At 42.3% G+C, this 18,865-nt stretch overlaps 1 protein-coding gene across 1 annotated transcript; it reads left to right on the top strand.

The window, feature by feature from the left end:
• Nucleotides 1–4,514: 4,514 nt before the first annotated feature.
• On the top strand, nucleotides 4,515–8,056 carry twist2. Its single transcript, XM_074658218.1, has 2 exons — nucleotides 4,515–5,342; nucleotides 7,469–8,056. The coding sequence occupies exon 1, from the start codon at nucleotides 4,752–4,754 to the stop codon at nucleotides 5,289–5,291; it is 540 nt and encodes a 179-aa protein (XP_074514319.1). The 5' UTR covers nucleotides 4,515–4,751; the 3' UTR covers nucleotides 5,292–5,342; nucleotides 7,469–8,056.
• The last annotated feature ends 10,809 nt before the right edge of the window (nucleotides 8,057–18,865 follow it).

Raw genomic sequence — 18,865 nt, 5'->3', positions numbered from 1 at the left:
AGCGGTCGTTTCTATTTACGAGGTTAGATGTGAAGGGCGGAAGGCCGCGCATGCATGCGACAAGGATGTGTTTTCACTGATGTGACAGCAGAGAGGATCTGTGCTTATTGAGGCCATGCCCTCGACTCATGTGGAGCCGGGTTTAAAGGTGTCAGACAAGACAGAGGTACGTCATTCTGCTCTGCTGAATTACGGCCCGAGCTCATCTTTGATCTGAGAGGCAGGTCATCCTCTCTCTCGCTCTCTCTCTTCTGTCTCTCACTTCATTTTGCCTCTCCTTCTCTCGCTCCCTTCATCTCTCTCAGGGGGTTCTTGCCACAGCGACCAATAATTCCTCTCTTCTCCGATGAGCGTTGGGTGAGATATACATGAATCACTTACTGACATCCACAGGGGATAAAAGAACAAATGAGCCAGTAACTTCCTCTTATGAGTCTTACGGCCTATATTTGAATTTCAAAAAGTTTTCACAGACTTCTCTGAGGTACACTAAGTCAGTGGTTCTCAATCTTCTCCATGTCAGGGACCCCAAAAATTGATACACATGAGGTCACGCACCCCCAATTGATAAGATTTCGCTTACAGTTGGGGAGAAACCAATAAGACTGTTATCAGGTCATTAAAGTTGCAGTAGGCAGAATATTTTTTTGCCATCATTGGGCAAAAATTCCGTAATAACTTTTCAGCATATTGTAATTCAGGTGTTCTGAAAGAAAACTAGACTTCTGCTCCTCCTCATGGCTCTGTTTACAGGATTTAAAAAAATCTAGCCCATGACGGGAGACTTTGACCAATCACAGGTCATTTCAGAGAGAGAGCGTTCCTATTGGCTGATCATTCAACGGAGGCAGCTGTCAATCACTCGCAAACTCCGATCCAACGGTCAAACTAGGCAGCGCTGATCAAATATGAATTAATATTCTGATACTGTAATGCCTATTTCTCGTGTCAAATGTGTTCAGAAACATCTTGTAGTGTACCGATTAGCTGTAGAATGAGGAAGTTTGCTCTGGCTGGTGGGCGGTGCTTGGTATTTCCTCAACTGATCTCAACATAGCTGCCGCATTTGATGCGAGAAATAGGCATTACAGTAACAGAATATTGATTCATATCTGATCAGCGCTGCCTAGCTTGACCGTTTGATCGGAGTTTGTGAGTGATTGACAGCTGCTCCGAGACGGCAAGGCTCCAGCTCAGCTCTGATTGGTTGTTTTCCTCCGGTCTGTGAAATCTTGCAGATGCCATTAGGAGCACCGGAGGACACTGGAGGACTCAGACGTACATGATTTTTTTTCAGATTACCAGTCTCATGCAGTACTGTCAGGATATAGTGACAATTTTATAAAAATAACTTGTTTTAATCATATTTGCTCCAACTTGCCTACTGCTGCTTTAAATGGGGCGTTATCAGAGGTTATAAGCCTCATAGATGTGGGTCAGTAGGGGCCTACTACACTCAATAGTAGGTTTTACCATCGATTCACATGGTCGTTCACAAAAAGAGGGAATAAAATAGCACGACAGCGACCTCTAGCGACCGCAGTAATTATGACGGAGCAAAAGCAGAAGTCAGAGCAAAAGCAGAAGTCAGGCGCTGTAGTATAGATAGCGTGAACCTCCACATGGCGTGGAGGTTAGGGTGATGGTGATGGATGGGATACATATCACAGGGTTCTCACCCAGGAGACCGGGGTTTGCATCCAATATGAAACCAACAACATGTAGTTGTCTTTGTGTTCACAAGCATTACGTTTTGCTTTCACTTTTGAAATGTTATTTTAAGCCAAAATAAGATCTTTTTCCCTAAACTTCACTAAGTGGCTTTTTTTGCCGAAACCTAAACAAGCTGTTTTGTTTGTATTCAAAACGTAACGTTTCATTTACTTTTACAACGTAGTTGGCGTAGTAAGCCCCTACTGACCCATATCTATAAGGCTTATTATGACTGATAACACACATTTAATGGCCTGATAACAGTCAAATCGGATGCGAGGAGATAACCGTGGAAGAAGTGAAACCTCCAGTATGATCTTACTCATATTGGGCTCACTTCTGTAGTGAATCAAATAGTGAAAAAATAAACTACTCCCCATTTTTCTGGGGACCCCCTGGAACTCCCTCAAGGACCCCTGGGTGTCCCCGGACCCCTGGTTGAGATCCACTGCACTAAGTGATCAGTTCAGGGTAATGTTTGAATATAATATAATGAACTTTGATGGGGAAAGCTCAAAATGTCATAGTTGTTACACCATAAACAAAGTTAAATGATAAAAGCGTGTATGCTATAGGGCCAATTTTGCAAAAATGAATGTTAAATTGTCACCTTTAAGCTTTCTCACAGTTTTTCCACATTATTTTTTGCAGTATGAATATGATCGGGGATGAATTCCAATCAGTTTGTGCCTGGGGCAGGCTGTCATCCTCATCATTCGCTGCTTGCCTTTTTGAATACGAGCATAGCTTATCATTGCCCGGAGCATATACAGTGGATGGAAAAGTGCTGGCCGGGGGCCCCCTCTTGCTCTTTTTCTTCTTGTGTATACGCGGAGTCTACCTCACAGACGCTGTGCAGGATCAGCCTCGCACTCTGCAAGTCAGAACCTTGTCCCCTGGGCATGGAGGCCTCCTGCAGCTGAGGCAGGGAGCAGGAGGTCAGAGGGCATAATCAGGGAAAGTGTGTGTGCTCCTGCATGTGCGTGTTCCTCCTTTCATGCAACGCACCGCACTTATTTGAGCATTACTTTCATATTTGCATGTGTGAAACATTACCTGCTTTATAAAGAGGTTGTATTGACTAAAATGCAACCACTTGGACATGTACGGAGGCATGCCAGGGTCTGAATTAAGAGCTCTGGCACGGACTAAAAGAAGTGTGACAGTCACCATTATCAGGGGAACCCAAAACACAAAGCAGACCAGGGTTTTCTATAGGCCAGGGGAGCTTTCAAGGGGAAACCAGGATATGTCCCAATACCAAGCGAGCACTCATGGGTTTAAACTATGTTGTGCAACTTTCAGGAGGTACTCGGTTCTGCCCCATTTACACCAACCAGTCTCCCCCTCAGACTCGTAGAGCACACATAACATGGGCAAATGCACTCAAGATACTGCAGTTTGATTACTTTCAGACACTCTCGGTGAACTAAAGTGTACGCTACAGTGTGAATTAGCAAAATTGCTTCCTAATAAGAGGCAATTATTCAGTACAATTTGACTCACATTACCAGTTCCTCATAATACCAGGAACATCATCCAGTATTATGTTTTTGTGGGTTAAGTAGCCAAAAAGGTTCAAGATATGTTCTGAGACAAATAACCATATTAAATTTCTAAAAATTGTATTCTAAAAAATAAGACACAAATAAACAGACAAGAAAATGAGTCAAGAAACATCTTGCAAGAAAGATGGATGATTTAAAATAAAAATAAAATGACTTGTGAAATTGCATTTTCATGGGAGAAAAAGAACACTAGCCATAGCCAAAAAAAAAAACACAACAATATAGAACCGCAGAAACCTCTCGAGGTCTGTCAGCTGATTTGGACAAACTGTGCATTTTGTCAGTGGATAAATCCAGCTGTATAATGTGAGCCACCTGTGTGCCGCTCCGTGTAGGAAACCATGACCTGACAGATGAAGAGGTGGGCCGCTGACACAACGCATGGACACACCGTCCACAGGAGGGATCCGCAGAAACCGGAGAGCTCCTCGGTTAGTTTAAGCCTCCTTCCTGTTTCATTTCCACATTATAGGGACTGTGAGAGCGCACAGATTTGATTCGATTAAAAGATCAAGCGGATACATTTCCACAACTCCGACGAGTTTTGTGCGTAAATCGGCCTCCGCAGAACGCAGACCCAGAGAGGGAAACATCATGTTGACTGTACATGGAGGGTTGGACCAGATATAGAAAAGGCCATGCACAAAGTGACCGGATAATGGGATACAACCTTAATATATATATGTTTACGGCAGTTAATTCGGTATTTGTATTAACTCGCATGATTCAAGTTGAGGTTTGACTTTACAACCCTTCAAATTTCAGACATTTTTTTTTTAGATTTGGAGATATTTGTTTTGAGGGAATAATATTATTTAATTGTACAAAAATTGTTTAACTTATATATTAAATATTTTCACCAGTAATTCAAGATGAATAAAAATGATTATATGAAATGCTCAACAAAAGTTCAATTGGGACTATTTGTAATAATTAACCCATAATTCGAAATTTGATTAATTGTGGTTTCAATAATAATAATAAAAAAGACAAAGTCAGTCGGTTTAATGGCGGGACTAACCGTGCACAAAAAGGAACAAATGAAACAGACCCCCGTTGCTTGTGACAGTAAATAAGTGTCTTGTTTGAGATGAAACCCTGACTGGTCCCTCCTGCTGATTAGCGGACCAGGACCAGGACCAGGAGCAGGACCAGGACTCTCTCTGGCTCCCCCTCCGCCCTCCCAACCCCTCCCCTCCACTCTCAAAACTATTTAGCATCTGAAACCGGGATAAAGTTTCACAAAAAATTGAAGGAAAAAAGTTCGTGCGCGAGGAGAAGGAGAGCGTGCCAACCTTCAATCTGAAACCAGTTTGTTTCTGAAGCTCGAGGCGCGAGACAGCAGAGCGCGAGACATCTTCTAATCATCTTCTCCTCATCTTTACGGATATCTACACATCTTTTGTCACCACGGCTTCAACGGTGGACAGCGTGTTTGGTGCTCTTTCTCTGCATTTGTTCCAGAGGGACATGGACGAGGTGTCCGGTTCTCCGGTGTCCCCTGTGGACAGTCTGCTGAGCAGCGAGGAGGAGCTGGAGGACAGACAGCTGGACAGACAACAACAGAGACGCTTCCCGGCCAAGAGGAGAACCAGCAAGAAGTCCAGCGAGGACAGCAGCGGCGGCAGCAGCAGCCCGGGTCCGGGTCCGGGTCCGGGTCCAGTGAAACGGGTGAAGAAGCAGAGTCCCAGCAGCAGCAACCAGTCGTACGAGGAGCTGCAGAACCAGCGGTGCCTGGCCAACGTCAGGGAGAGACAGAGGACTCAGTCTCTCAACGAGGCCTTCACGTCTTTACGGAAAATCATCCCGACGCTGCCGTCAGACAAACTGAGCAAGATCCAGACCCTGAAGCTCGCCTCCAGGTACATCGACTTCCTCTGTCAGGTGCTGCAGAGCGACGAGATGGACAACAAGATGTCCAGCTGCAGCTACGTCGCGCACGAAAGACTCAGTTACGCGTTCTCCGTGTGGAGGATGGAGGGCGCCTGGTCCATGTCCGCAACTCACTAGCACCCAGAGACATAGACACCCAGAGACCTGCACGGACACTATGCCAAAGCGGTGGGTACCACACACTGAAGCAAGGGAAACCTGCTATTATTATTATTATTATTATTATTAATAATAATAATAATAATAATAATAATAATAATAATAATAATATCTGTAGCCATATACGACCTCTAGGAAAAAAATGGTTTTAATAATTATTGGACACATTGTGAATAAATAAGGACTTCATAAGGACATGATCTGATAAATAATGAACAGTATGATGATGAGAGATGGCATGAATGTATATGAGGCTGATTCACACATTATTATCTGGGTACTGGGAATTTTCCCAGATGTTGATTTGATTACCAAAACGGTCAGCTGTGCACCAAAATGTTTAATTCACGTGTTCCTGTGCTGTGCGCGCTTCGAGGCCTCAGCATCTCTCCAACGATCCGACTCTTATGCGTCTGCATCCGGATGCTGCTGTGCGTAAAGGCCTGGAGACCAACAGACAACTGGTCCAGCTGATTACTGGTCTATACATTAAAGTATCCGGTCAAACCGAAGCGCGGAAGTTTGGTTGGAAAGGATGTGGAGAGAAAAAAAGGGAACACTGTATTCTTTTTTGAGAAAAGGGAAGTATAGGCGGATTAATTCAAATAGTTTTGGGTGATTTTCACACACCAGGCCGAATGAACAAAATACCATCTATTTTGGACCAAACGTGCGTTCAATCACCCAGTTGTGACTTAATCCGTATTCAGCTCCTCTTTACAGCATTTTAAACAGTATCCTGGGCTGCAGCAGAACGCAGCTGTGTACAGCCACCGCGGCTCGTTTCTATCCACAACGGAGAGAGAGCTTTCCTGAGCACAGACCGCAGGAATGGGCAGCTCGGCTGGACATGAAAGTTCAAGCCAGTGCAACACAATAAAAAGCAGAGGCCTGCATTAACAGGGCAGGCGGGATGTCGGTTCTTTTTTTGCAGATTTTTGCAGCGCGGGTTCGCTCGTGTCGTGAGAGTCCCTGTCCCTGTCCCTGTCCCTGTCCCTGTCCCTGTCAGTGATGCTGCAGTAAAAACCCACACAGTTATAAGTCAACGCATCCTGCATCACAAAGGAGCTGACAGCTGAGAGGAGCTTTATGGTTTCACCTCCTCACTGGTTTTAGTGAACTAAAGATGAACGATAAAGCAAAAGTCAAGCAGCACTGGCAATCTACTAAATCACGACATCACGACTAGACGATAATATCTTGACAATTTTTCTGTCTTTTGAAGTTTGAAGTTCATATAATCATTGAATTGACCAACAATTGCCCTTACAAAATAAAAGCACAGGTATTGTAAAAATGAGTTTATAAAATGGGTTGAAGCTGAAAACAAAGTAGATGACACTAAATAACACGTTGGGTTCAACTTAGTAGGAGCAGGGTTTGTTTGGTGCTCGTGTGCCTGAAATGTAGTTAGCAGCAGACCGCCCATCAGCGAGGCTCTGTTGTCTATAGAAACGAGCCCGGTGCCGAATAAGCTTCATTACAGTGATTTACTTTACGCACAGGACTTTTGAAGTGTAATTGACCTCCGTGCGTAAAGACAATAACAAAGCACTGAAAAGTGTAGCTTATTATACCTTATAACAACTTTTTCGTTCTTAAAACATGTGGCTACACACGAATGATACTCTAGGAATAAATATTTGGGTTTTTAATTCATGGATTAAAATGGGAAAAAAATGAATATCAAAATCCACATGGGGATATTATTCATAAACGTGGAAAAGGCCTGTAAAAATACCCTTTATACAAATGACCTCACTGATATATTTCTATGGTTTAATATTGCTCTGAGGAATTAGGTTTTACTGTTTTAGGACTGTCCACTAATCCGCAGCGAAATACAAAAGCGTGAATTTACTCAGGTGTTTCAGACTAAAAGAAAAAAGACCTGTATTTTCCTGCAGCTGCAGGACTTCATTCAAATAGAAAATGTTGCTCCTTTTCAGTCTCCATATGGTTTTACTCAGCTCGGTGGCTAATCACTGATTCATTAATGACTTCCCACGTGCTGCGAGCCAGTCAATGTTGTTTTTTTAATAAAACATCAGATATATCTGCACTAAATGCATCCAGTTAGTTAGTTTACATTTCAATAATGATTTTTAAATGCATCTCTTTCCCCTCCATCACAGACTGTTTACTTCTACAAAGTATGAAGACCAAAGGGATTATTGAAGAACCCATCGACCTCAAAGGCCTGGCGGAGAGACGTAATGTGACCCACAACTACAAACTCTTGGGGAGTGTGTGTGCGCGTGCGTGTGCGTGTGTGTGTGTGGATGCAGATTCATACTGACTGTCTGGAGCTGTTTGTGGCCGAGAGAGAGGGGGGATACAGATTACAGCTCGGCCTGGATGTCAACAAAAGCCAACTAGAAGGATATATATTTTGTTTTTCAAAGACTTTAAAACCAAAGTATAAATAAATATATATATAAATATATATAAATGAATGCATATTGTACATACCTGTGTAAGTACGCCTATAGCCTGTAAAGGGACAAATGCAATTTAGAGTCATTTGCTGCATGGATTTATTTCACCGACTTTCGTTTAGCAAGTCTCCAAAGTCCGTCCAATGTACATTTTTTGTTTTTGTTTATTTATTAAAACACATATTTTTGAACGAAATATGCTTGATTTTTTTTATTATTCCAGCTGATTTTAATCTAAAGCATAACAACATGTAGTTCAGCTGAATAAAGTCAAATACAATTCAAGTTTCTGTTGAATTTCCATCCAACAAGATGCTAAAATGAAAACTGATTTTAGGGCAACCTGAATGTGTTCATGTTGAGGCTGCTGTAGATTAGAGGAGAGAGAAATGACCACAACAACACCCTTTTTTCACTGCTGGGTGTGAGAATCCACCTTTTTTTCCTCCCACTCCTCTTGTTATGGAAAGAAAACGCGGACTTAAAAAAAAAAAAACCCGACCATAAAAAATAGAGCTTCATTAACAGTGTGGAGGAAATTCGAGCCAGTTTCAAACTCGGCCATATAAACTGCTTGTCCGCTTAAATAACGAGTTGAAATGGCGATGCCTTTGGGCTCTTTAACGAGCAGGGAGCCCCAACAACCGCAGATAAGAACAAGAACTCTCAGCCTGCAGCTTTAAAACAATAATAATTAAAAAAACAGGAAATAGATGACTGAAGAAATTCCTTTGAATCTCACTCTTAAAACATTTCAAATTGTTTACATGTCGTTTTCCCAGACGTGGTTAGAGATGCAATCTAAACAGTGAAAGGGCCTCATTGTTAACTACTGGTGTAAATGGCAGGCTGAGTCTCTGTTGCTGTTTCAGCTCTACTTTGCACACACTTATACACTTTTATAATCATTTTATCACCAGTGAAACAAACCCTACCCTTTCATTAGTGTAGTGCATCTACATTAGGATCTGAGATGGAACCAGGCCAGGGAATGCCAGTCAGACATTTCCCTGGTGGGAAACTGCATTACAAAATAAAAGAATTAAGGAGAAAATAAATGCCATATATAGCATGATGATGCTGCTATAAAATCACTGTTGTTCTCCACAGGCAAGGCCTAAACGTTTGGAGAAATATTATAATCTTGCAAGTTGGTCTGATTCTCTGAAGGTCAGTGTGGTTTGAAGGGGAAACACCTGCAGCACAGTGGCTTTCTACTGCTGCTGCTGCTGATGCACATTATCCACTTATTTATTAGAGGCAACACACACTCACCTACATATAAATGTAAACATGGCAGTTTTACACTCTGCAGACTCTGTAATGCATGTTAAAATGCTCTCCTCCATTCTCTGAAGTGATCTGAGAAGAAGTCCCTTTGCTTTTTTTAAATTGAACTTGATGGCACACTAAAGGAAAATGGGCTATATTCATTTCAAGGCCACGCTGTTTTAAATTGAGTGATTTATCTGACACACAGAGGAGTGTGTCACACTGTAATCTCTGTGACTAATTCTAATCTTGCTGGTTCAGGTGTGACATGGCCCTCCCTGCGTGAAGACTATGCATTAAAGCAGCAGTGGGTGGGAATGGAGCAAAAAAGTCATTTTTATAAAACGGTTACTATATCCTGACAGAAGTGCATGAGACAAGTAATCTGAAAAAAAATCATGTGTCCTCCTAATGGCATCTGCAAGATTTCACAGACCGGAGGAAAACAACCAATCAGAGCCGTCTCTGAGCAGCTGTCAATCACTCACAAACTCCAATCAAACGGTCAAACTAGGCAGTACTGATCAAATATGAATCAATACTCTGTTACTGTGATGCCTATTTCTCGTATAAAATGTGTTCAGAAACATCTTGTAATGTACTGTTTAGCTGTAAAATGAGAAAGTTTGTGACCTGTTGAGATCAGTTGAGGAAATACCAAGCACCGCCCACCAGCCGTAGCACAGCCAATAGGAATGCTCTCTCTCTGAAATGACCTGTGATTGGCCAAAGTCTCCCATCACGGGCTAGATTTTCTAAAGTCTGAAAACAGAGCCATGAGGAGGAGCAGAAGTCTAGTTTTCTCTGAGAACACTTGAAATACAATATGCTGAAAGGTTGTTATGGAGTTTTTGCTCAATGATGCCAAAAACGTTCTGCCTGCTGCAGCTTTAAGCCCTACAGCGACAAACCAGTAAAGCCGGGTGAATTCACATATACACACATTCTCTGTATAATCAGAATCAAATATTCCTGTAGTCACTGTTGGAGTAATAAGAGGTAAAGTCCTTTCTGAAGACTCATATAGATATTCCATAATAACATGTCAAAGGTGAACCAGTCTTGACGTTTGGCACGGTGGTCTCCGATGCCGTTGGACAGCCCTTCCTACCTAGGCCGGCTTATCCATAGGAGCCCGTTTGATACCTGCTCATTATCCCGGGCCCTCACAGCTGAGCAGAGCAGAATCACCCGGGGGCCACTGCTCCAGCGGTGCGAGAGATCCAGATGTTTCCCGTAAAATCAGACGGAAAAAGCTACAAAACTTTAATTTGCAGTAAAAAGGGAATAAAGTAAAGGTTTACACTCGGTGTGCCTCAAACAGTATTCTGTGTTCGTCTGGTTCAGAAAAAAAATAAAATAAATCCTAGGTTAGTCTTATACCACTTTGGAGGCTGATGTCGGCGTGGCTGAACTTCCTCTGTGTGTGTGTGTGTGTGTGTGTGTGTGTGTGTGTGTGTGTGTGTTGGCAAAGCTGAAAGTCAGCTGTCTCGGCTGCCACCATGGCCATACATAAAGCATGACTCAGACACACCTCAAGTATTGAGCTTTCTCTTTCTTTCTCTCATTGTGCGTCGTGGAGGATCACTCGGTTAAATGATTGTCCATAGTTAAATAATCACAAATTAATCACAAAGTTTTTTATCTGTTCAAAATGTACCTTAAAGGGAGATTTGTCATGTATTTAATACTCTTATCAACATGGGAGTGGACAAATATGCTGCTTTATGCAAAGGTATGTATATATTTATTATTGGAAATCAATTAACAACACAAAATAATGACAGATATTGATCCAGAAACCCTCACAGGTACTGCATTTAGCATAAAACAATATGCTCAAATCATAACACGGCAAACTACAGCCCAACAGGCAACAACAGCTGTCAGTGTGTCAGTGTGCTGACTTGACTATGACTTGCCCCAAACTGCATGTGATTATCATAAAGTGGGCATGTCTGTAAAGGGGAGACTCGTGGGTACCCATAGAACCCATTTACATTCACTGATCTGGAGGTCGGAGGTCCCCTTTGAAAATTGTCCCATGCCGGTTTTTCCTCGCCAAACTTTAGTGTAAGCATTATTTAGTCTCCTTTGCGACAAGCTAGTATGACATGGTTGGTACCGATGGATTCATCAGGTTATAGTTTCATCTGATACCAGTATCTTCACTCTAGCTTTAAAGCTTTAAAGCCCGCTACAACCTAAAAATCGCAAATTGTATTAATGCGTTAAAGAAATCAGGGGCGTTAAAACATTATTATCGTATTAACTTTGACAGCCCTAGTAATAAAGTTATAATTTGCTATAAAACTGGGCTAGAAATGATTTTGTAACACTTTTGTGTTGCACTTGTTCTATTACTTTAGGTGACAAGTTTATACATTTTCAACTCATTATATCTTTGCTGTTTAACATGCAGAAACCGGTGCTGAATGCACTGTATACTTATAAGACACAAAGGTTATTTCTGTGCAGACATATTGACAGCTAAACTGATCAATCCTGATGCATTTGCTTGACGGACACGCCTCGGCTGCCAAGGCTGCCTGGATGAAAAGCTCCACTCTGCCTTTTCCTTCATTCCATCATTTAATCAGGGTGCTTAAGACTTTGATGCTTCACAGGATGGCCCCGTCGCATTACCGTCAGGCCTCAGGGCTAGTGCTTTCTTTTTTTCTTCTTCTTTAACACTTAATTTCTGTGGACAAGGTGGGCACACAAAATTCTGCACATTCACACCTGACTTCTGTCTGATCCAGCGGGTAGGGAAGAGAGTCATATTAAAGGGGACATATGAAAAACTCCCTTCGTCAGTGCTTGTGCACATATATCTGGGTATGTGGAGTGCCTACCAACCCACACACTGGGAAATAAGACAACCTAGTCAGTTTTTTGTGGGCTGTGTAGGTCAGAAAACATGTGATTCAACAAGACATTCAGATGTGGCTCCCCTTCCTATGTCACATGCCAGCCCGTTTGCAAGTGCAATAAATACAGCTTTCTTGATTTTGGCGTTCACCATGTATCCTGTCCTGACTGCAATGTATAAATGCTCAAATACGAGTTAGTGACGTAGTATAAAAAGCAAGAAAGGCCACTTACGGTGTGGAGCTGAATGGGTCCAACAAACATCAGACTTTTACCAGGACACCAATCTTTGAAATGGTTTGTTGTTTTGTTTTTGTTTAAGTTGCGTTAGTGATGTTTGTCATATGTCGAATGTCACGTGTTTAATTGGGTTTGTGACGTATTTTCCGAAGTTGTGTTACATTGTTTACGTACGTATTTTACTTAGTTTACGTACTTATTTCAAGCCCAACCAAGACGTTCTTCGTTAACCTACCTAAGTTTATTTTCTTGCTTGAACCCCAAGTTATTTTCTTGCCTAAACCTTAGTTATTTTTTTGCCTGAACCTAAGTTAGTGGTTTCTTTTCCTAAACCTAAGTTATTTTCTTGCCTGAACCTAAGTTAGTGGTTTTCTTGCTTAAACCTAACTGTAGATGTTTGCGTGGCGTACAAATGACACGCGAAAAGGCTAAAATGCGTACTCATGACATGCGTAATGTCCGGGAGACCCGGCTGCACATGCAGGCTCATTAGAATATATCCCCCACAGCTTGAGAACTATCTTTGCAAAGGTGCACCATAATTTTCTCGTAAGCCAATCAGAGCAGACTTTTTCAGAAGGGGCTCTTAAAGAGACAGGCGCTAAAACGGAGCGTTTCAGACAGAGGGTGAATACAGGTATATTCTGACAGATAGTATGAGAAAAATAATGTGTTTTTTGAACATTAAAGCATGTAAACATGTTCTAGTAGAAACCCATAATACAAGTATGAATCTGAAAATGAGCATGATACGTCCCCTTTAACGTAAAGACAATGAGGATTTAAATCAATCGCTTCCAGTCACAAACCTTCTTCTCTCAGTCTGCCTAGATTCCTCTCAAGATATTAGCTAACAGCCTCAACCCTCTGGTGGAGGCTTTACATGTTGTTAAAAACTCCTTGTGCCTTCTGGACATGCAGTGACCGCGAATGAGAAGATGCAAGGTTGAGTGCCCATACCTGCATCCATTCCTTTCAGCTCATCCAAGGAAGACTCTGCAGTATCCTTCGTTTTGTAATCCCTTGAAGCTCACCGTCTTTATCACATGACTGTATGCTACTGTGGATGTCATCCTCTCACCTCCGAAATCTTTATCGCAGGGCTCATCGGGGGTTTTCTTGTGGACTCTGGAAGAGAGTGAAATTGGACAGGAAAATAGTTGTAAAAGCAGTCCTGCTAGGAGCATGGGGTGTGGGATATTTTCCATCAATAGGTGATCCAGATAACATGTCTGTGGTGCCGTTTAGAAGAAGAAAAAAAAAAGCACTTTTAGTTTTTTATTTGTGTCATACTGAGAAACTATCTTTCTGTCATTGTTGTCATGTGAACACAGTTGCAGCTGTTATGTTGTTTTTGTTTTGGATCACTATCATTATAAAAAAAAATAAAAAATTGGAGGAGATCAAAGCTGTAAAATATATTCATGTTTGTGCAGATGCTTGCATTTAAATCCTCTGTGGGGCATGATGGGTAATTAAGGTGTCTTCTATGACAAACTGTCCAAACATAACAGCTTTTAATGTTCATGTTCTGTTTTAAATTGATATTGGGTCAGGGCTGTGTTCATAAAAAGAGCTGTCAGTCGATTAAAATAGTTAATCGTAATTTAATCGCATATTTTTAATCTGTGCAAAATGTACCTCAAAGGGAGATTTGTCAAGTATTTAATACTCTTATCAGCATGGGAGTGGGCAGATATGCTGCTTTATGCAAATGTATGTATATATTTATTATTGGAAATCAATTAACAACACAAAACAATGACAGATATTGTCCAGAAACCATCACAGGTACTGCATTTAACATAAAACAATATGCTCAAATCAGTGTGCTGACTTTACTTTGACTTGCCTAAAACTGCATGTGATTATCATAAAGTGGGCATATCTGTAAAGGGGCCACGGCCATGACAGTTTTCCCTCGCCAAAATTTAGCACAAGTTATTCAACTTCCTTCGCAACAAGCTAGTATGACATGGATTCATTAGGTTTTTTTGTAGTTTCATATGACACCTGTATCTTTTCTAGCTTTAATACTGAGCTTGATTTAAGGCAAAAAATAAATAAATATGTATGGGAATGTGTCTGTACTGCATTATTCTCTATGTGTGTAACTCGGCCCTTGGCTCTGAGCCTTGTAGCACATCTTCTCTTCTGGCATTGTCCTTTGTCCATCTGGTCTCATCTGAGACACACACACACTCAAAGTGTAGACCAACTGCTGTGGACAACGTTATATAAAGTGCTTCAGTCTCTGTTTCCGTCATCCAGTCCTAAATAAATCAGCCTTCACCATCCTCCCCGTCTCTCTCCACTGGCATTATCTGGTGCTTTCACAACGGGGTGGCTGAGAAGGGTATAGATTTTTACATCTCAGTATCCACAAAGTTGGAAAATATATCTAACTTTAGCGTCAGCGATTGCAGCCAAACAATAATTACAGCTTTCCTAACCAGTTCAGATGAAGGGCAGGCTGGAAGATGTCATCTCAGCAGGGAGAAACCTTTTCAAGGCATTACCGTATTCACAAACAAACAAAAACACAAACTAAACCACGGGTCATTCAGCTTGCTAAATTTATCTTTGCCAGATATACAGTGAGTCAGGTCTTTAACGTCTTGCTCTGCAGATTTATACTAATTGCTATGGGGCAGCTATGGGGAATATGGGGCAGTACCTATAGGCCTCCCTAGACATGTCCCCGTCCATGTCCCCGTCCATGTCTCTTCCCTATTTGCATCAGTAACATTCCCGGCGTCCTCCGCGTCCTCCTCCTCCTCCTCACCTTCAGCTGTGAAACTTGATTCGTCTGCAGGCTGTGGAGGAGACAGGAAGCTGTTTGTGGGGGTGACATGCCGACATTCCCCTCCTCCTTTGCTCTTCATCAGCACCAGTGACGGCCGGCAGGGTCAGCAGAGGTCAGCGGGTCACGCCGGCTCAGGAGCCAACTCTCACTTACGTACCTTTGTTTTCACTGGGGAACTTCTAAAGAAGCAGTGTTAACTCACCTACATTTAATTCAAGACAAAATATAATGTAAAACTTAGTAGTAGTCATTCTTTCTACTTTGGGAACGAACGAGATTATAAAATGAATTAATTAAAAAAAGTAAATGTTCATTAAAAACATAGGGTATAAAATATCACATCAGAGCACATTCAAAAGTGAAAAGGGGACACAATATGCAACATTGTACAGTTTGAGGCTTATAGAGACGCCAATGACCATGCATACTCAAACATAGTCTACATACAGTGATTTGGGCTGTTTGATGAACCCCTCCTTCCCCCCCACCGAGTGGCAGCTAGGTTCAAAACAAACAACAGCCATCTACCAACAACTACAGGGCTGTTATGCTAATTCTAAACCATGCAACCTCATCTTTAAAGGGATAGTTTGGGTGTTTTGAAGTGGGGTTGTATGAGGTATTTATTCATAGTAGGTGTATTACCTACAGTAGATGACAGTTGGTGTGCCCCCAGTTTGGAGAAACAGACAGGAGCACCGACACCGGAGCAAAGCAATATAGTGAAAGGCTCGGTTAAAAAAATTGATATCTGTTATGCTGTGTTCGCAACATTGAACTGAACTGAAAGTGAAACGTATCTATACTGTATTTGTCATCTGAGCCTGCTGGCTTTGGAGAGAGCAGAGATAAGTTTCACTTTCAGTTCAGTTCCCCATCGCAAAGGAGAAGGAAAGGGCTGTCTGATGGCGGAATAAAGCAGTGAAAATATTCGACATAAAGCGTACACTTAAACAGATATTTGTTTTTTTAGGTGAGCCTAGGTAGTATACGTTTTTCTGCCTTTTTTGTCTGTATTGCTTTGCTCCGGTGTCGGTGCTCCTATCTGTTTTCTTCATGCTAGGGGCACGCCAGTCGTCATCTACTGTAAGCAGGTGTGAAAGTAGATTGAAGTTTCTTACCGGTACTACTCGGCTACCCCAACCGTCATCGCTTGTGTTTTCTTGATGGAAATGCGATAGTGAGTACTGCGTACCGACACTGAATCTCTTAGTGGTACAGAGTACCGGACCGTACCGGCCTACTTTCACCCCCTGCAAATAATACACATACTATGGATAAGTACCTCATACAACCCCACTTCAAAAAAGACCCAAACTATCCATTTAATGTAAAAACATTCAAACACCGGTGTTACGGCTTAAAGGTGAAAAAAAATTAAGGAAGGGAAAAAAGGAAGTTGCTAATCAAACTTTGATCTCTTTTATAACCATTAGAATTTTTTTTCTGTAGAACAATTCCAACTCCACTTTCTAGCTTTTGACCAAATCACATAGTCTTCATCAAATCCATTTCCATGACAACTGAGCAAATTCCATGCACTGATGAAGACCATGCAATACATTTATCAATACACATGGTGGGGTGGGGAGAAAAAAAGGCTAGTAAGGTGACCTTGAGTGACCTCATGTCAGGGTCACTATTCAACTCTAAAATTCAAATGTGTATAAATTACAAAAAGAAATACATTTATTTATTAAGAACCTACAAATAGAATCGTTTGATCACTGGGTCACGTTGGTTTGAAGGTAATACCATTCACTATCTAATGTGCTCCTTCTGTTTTACCATACGGGAAAAAAACCACATCTTCTCTTTACCAGAATAGCCTGAAGGAGAGCGGCTCTCTCCTCTTTGTCCATCATTTCCTCCAGTTGTGACAGAGGTGACAGGTTGCCCATAATGACATGATTAACAGGAATAATTTATTTTGTATGCGTCGTCATCGATCTTTAACCATCGAGCAAGAGAATCGTTGGCAGCGTGTGTGTGAACTCTGCACTGCAGCTTGTAGTCTCGACACCCAAGCTGACAGTGACCCGGCCTCAGTGTTATGTTTGCAACGGCTCCTCGCAGCCTCATGCGTCCTCGCCCCTTTTGATGTCCGTGCACGCTCAGCACCAGACTAAACACATACAGTAGCAAGACAAGCAAACGCTGCACAGCTTTTCAAATACACTATGGATCAGAGGTCCCAACTGGACTGGTGGAACATCCGATGGAAAGAACAGCAAACGCTTACAGACTCCCTCATGGACGTTTCCATTGTTTCCAAATCCAATGCTTGGAATAAAACAAGTTGAGGGAAACTGAAGATTAAATACTGAATTTGTTTGGAAATTTGTCAGCTATACAAACTGACTTGTGTAACGAACTTGCCAGGGCGATTCCTAATCCAAGACATTTCATGGACTTTACTTGACTCCAGATCTGGTACGGCTCTTCAAATATCCCTCAGTTTGTCAGTGTGTGTGTGTGTTGATGATCCAAAACTGATTCTAATGACTCATCTGTAATTAGTTTTATTTGTCATCCAAGCAGCTGGCCAAAAGCCTCATCGCCATTTCAAGTCAGTCAAACCGGCAATTAAAAAGAGCGGTGATGAGCACAGCTGGGAGGATGAGGTCTTTTTTTGCGCATACGGGCGGCTGGGTAATGACAGAGCTAACTGACAACGGCCGACGCTGCAGAAGACGAGCAAGGCACTGCGGGGAAACAAGAGGGAAAATAGATAGGGTTTTTTTTTTTCTCCCAGATTTCAATCCTTACTGACATTTCAGTCCTTTGTTGTGGGCAAGAAGCGGCCGTCTTGTGGGCTGGCCTTACTTAGAGAAGGGGCGAAAGTTCAGGGCTCAACCTTTTCTCTGACCTGACCTTACTGAGAGGCCGCAGGGGTTGTGTGTCGATACACGGCGGGGATGACGAACGTGTCGACGCCTACGGTGAGCTAAAGGTGAGACGGGCAGTCTGCGTGTCACGAGCAGCGGTCGTTAGAACATCCCGAGCCACCGAGGAACCATAAAGAGGTCACATTCCCAGCTTTAACGTCATCCTCTTTTACTTCTGGGAGCCACCGGAGCTCTTTTTTAGCATCTGTATGACGGTAAATATTGTCCCGTCGTGTGTCTCTGTTTAACCTTTATTCTCTCAAGGAACCAGAGATGTGCTCTTTTTCGTTTGCCTCTGACACCGCATGGCGTCTCAAGCCGGCATGATTTACAGTGATCGTGACGAGCCTACAAAGCCTGAGGCGGTGGTAGTATTTACACTGCTCCTCTCTAAATTCAGAGTTTGACAGGAAAGCAGTGGAATGTGTGTTTATTTGAGGGGAGGTAAGGCGGGATTGGTTTTGTTTGCTTTTGGACTGTTGTCTTAGCGTTAGTTCCACCACCAACAGGGATTCACTGCTGTTTATTTGGACACTAGCTCAGACCTTTGACCTTTTCCAAATGGGTGGCTAATCCCAGCCAAGGCTACTGTGGGGCCCTTGTTGCCATTCCTGCAATGCTGCCTCCCTCTGGATTTAAAGGAGAACTCCACCAATTTTACACATCAGTAAGTGTGCTGGTCTTGGGGAGAAGCCTATACTGCATGTGAAAAAATAAATGTATAAAGCCTTTTGCAACTCCAGAAGGAGCTGCACGAAGATGAATCAAGTGATATCTTGTCATTGGGTCTGAAGATTACAAGTTTGAAAATGAAAAAAATATATCAATAAATCTGGGGTGTTGAGTTTAAAAGAAGTGAGCCTCCCAGACCTCTGTAGCCCGCTCCTCATCTCTGCTCCAGGCTACATACTAACATCACAGCAGAATCTCCAACCAACCTGTCAGTGGTGGAGGAGCATTATGGGTAATGTATGCCCCATGTTTTGACAAGAAAGAAGAATTTCGGGAATAAAAAAA

Source organism: Sebastes fasciatus, chromosome 14 (genome assembly GCF_043250625.1).
Source record: "Sebastes fasciatus isolate fSebFas1 chromosome 14, fSebFas1.pri, whole genome shotgun sequence".
NCBI lineage: Eukaryota > Metazoa > Chordata > Actinopteri > Perciformes > Sebastidae > Sebastes > Sebastes fasciatus.
The sequence above is the reverse complement of the archived record's forward strand: the minus strand, read 5'-3'. Positions and strand labels throughout refer to the sequence as shown.

Bases quoted from the DNA above. Each gene is read 5' to 3' on its own strand.
- twist2 (XM_074658218.1), top strand. From the start codon at position 4,752: ATGGACGAGGTGTCCGGTTCTCCGGTGTCCCCTGTGGACAGTCTGCTG.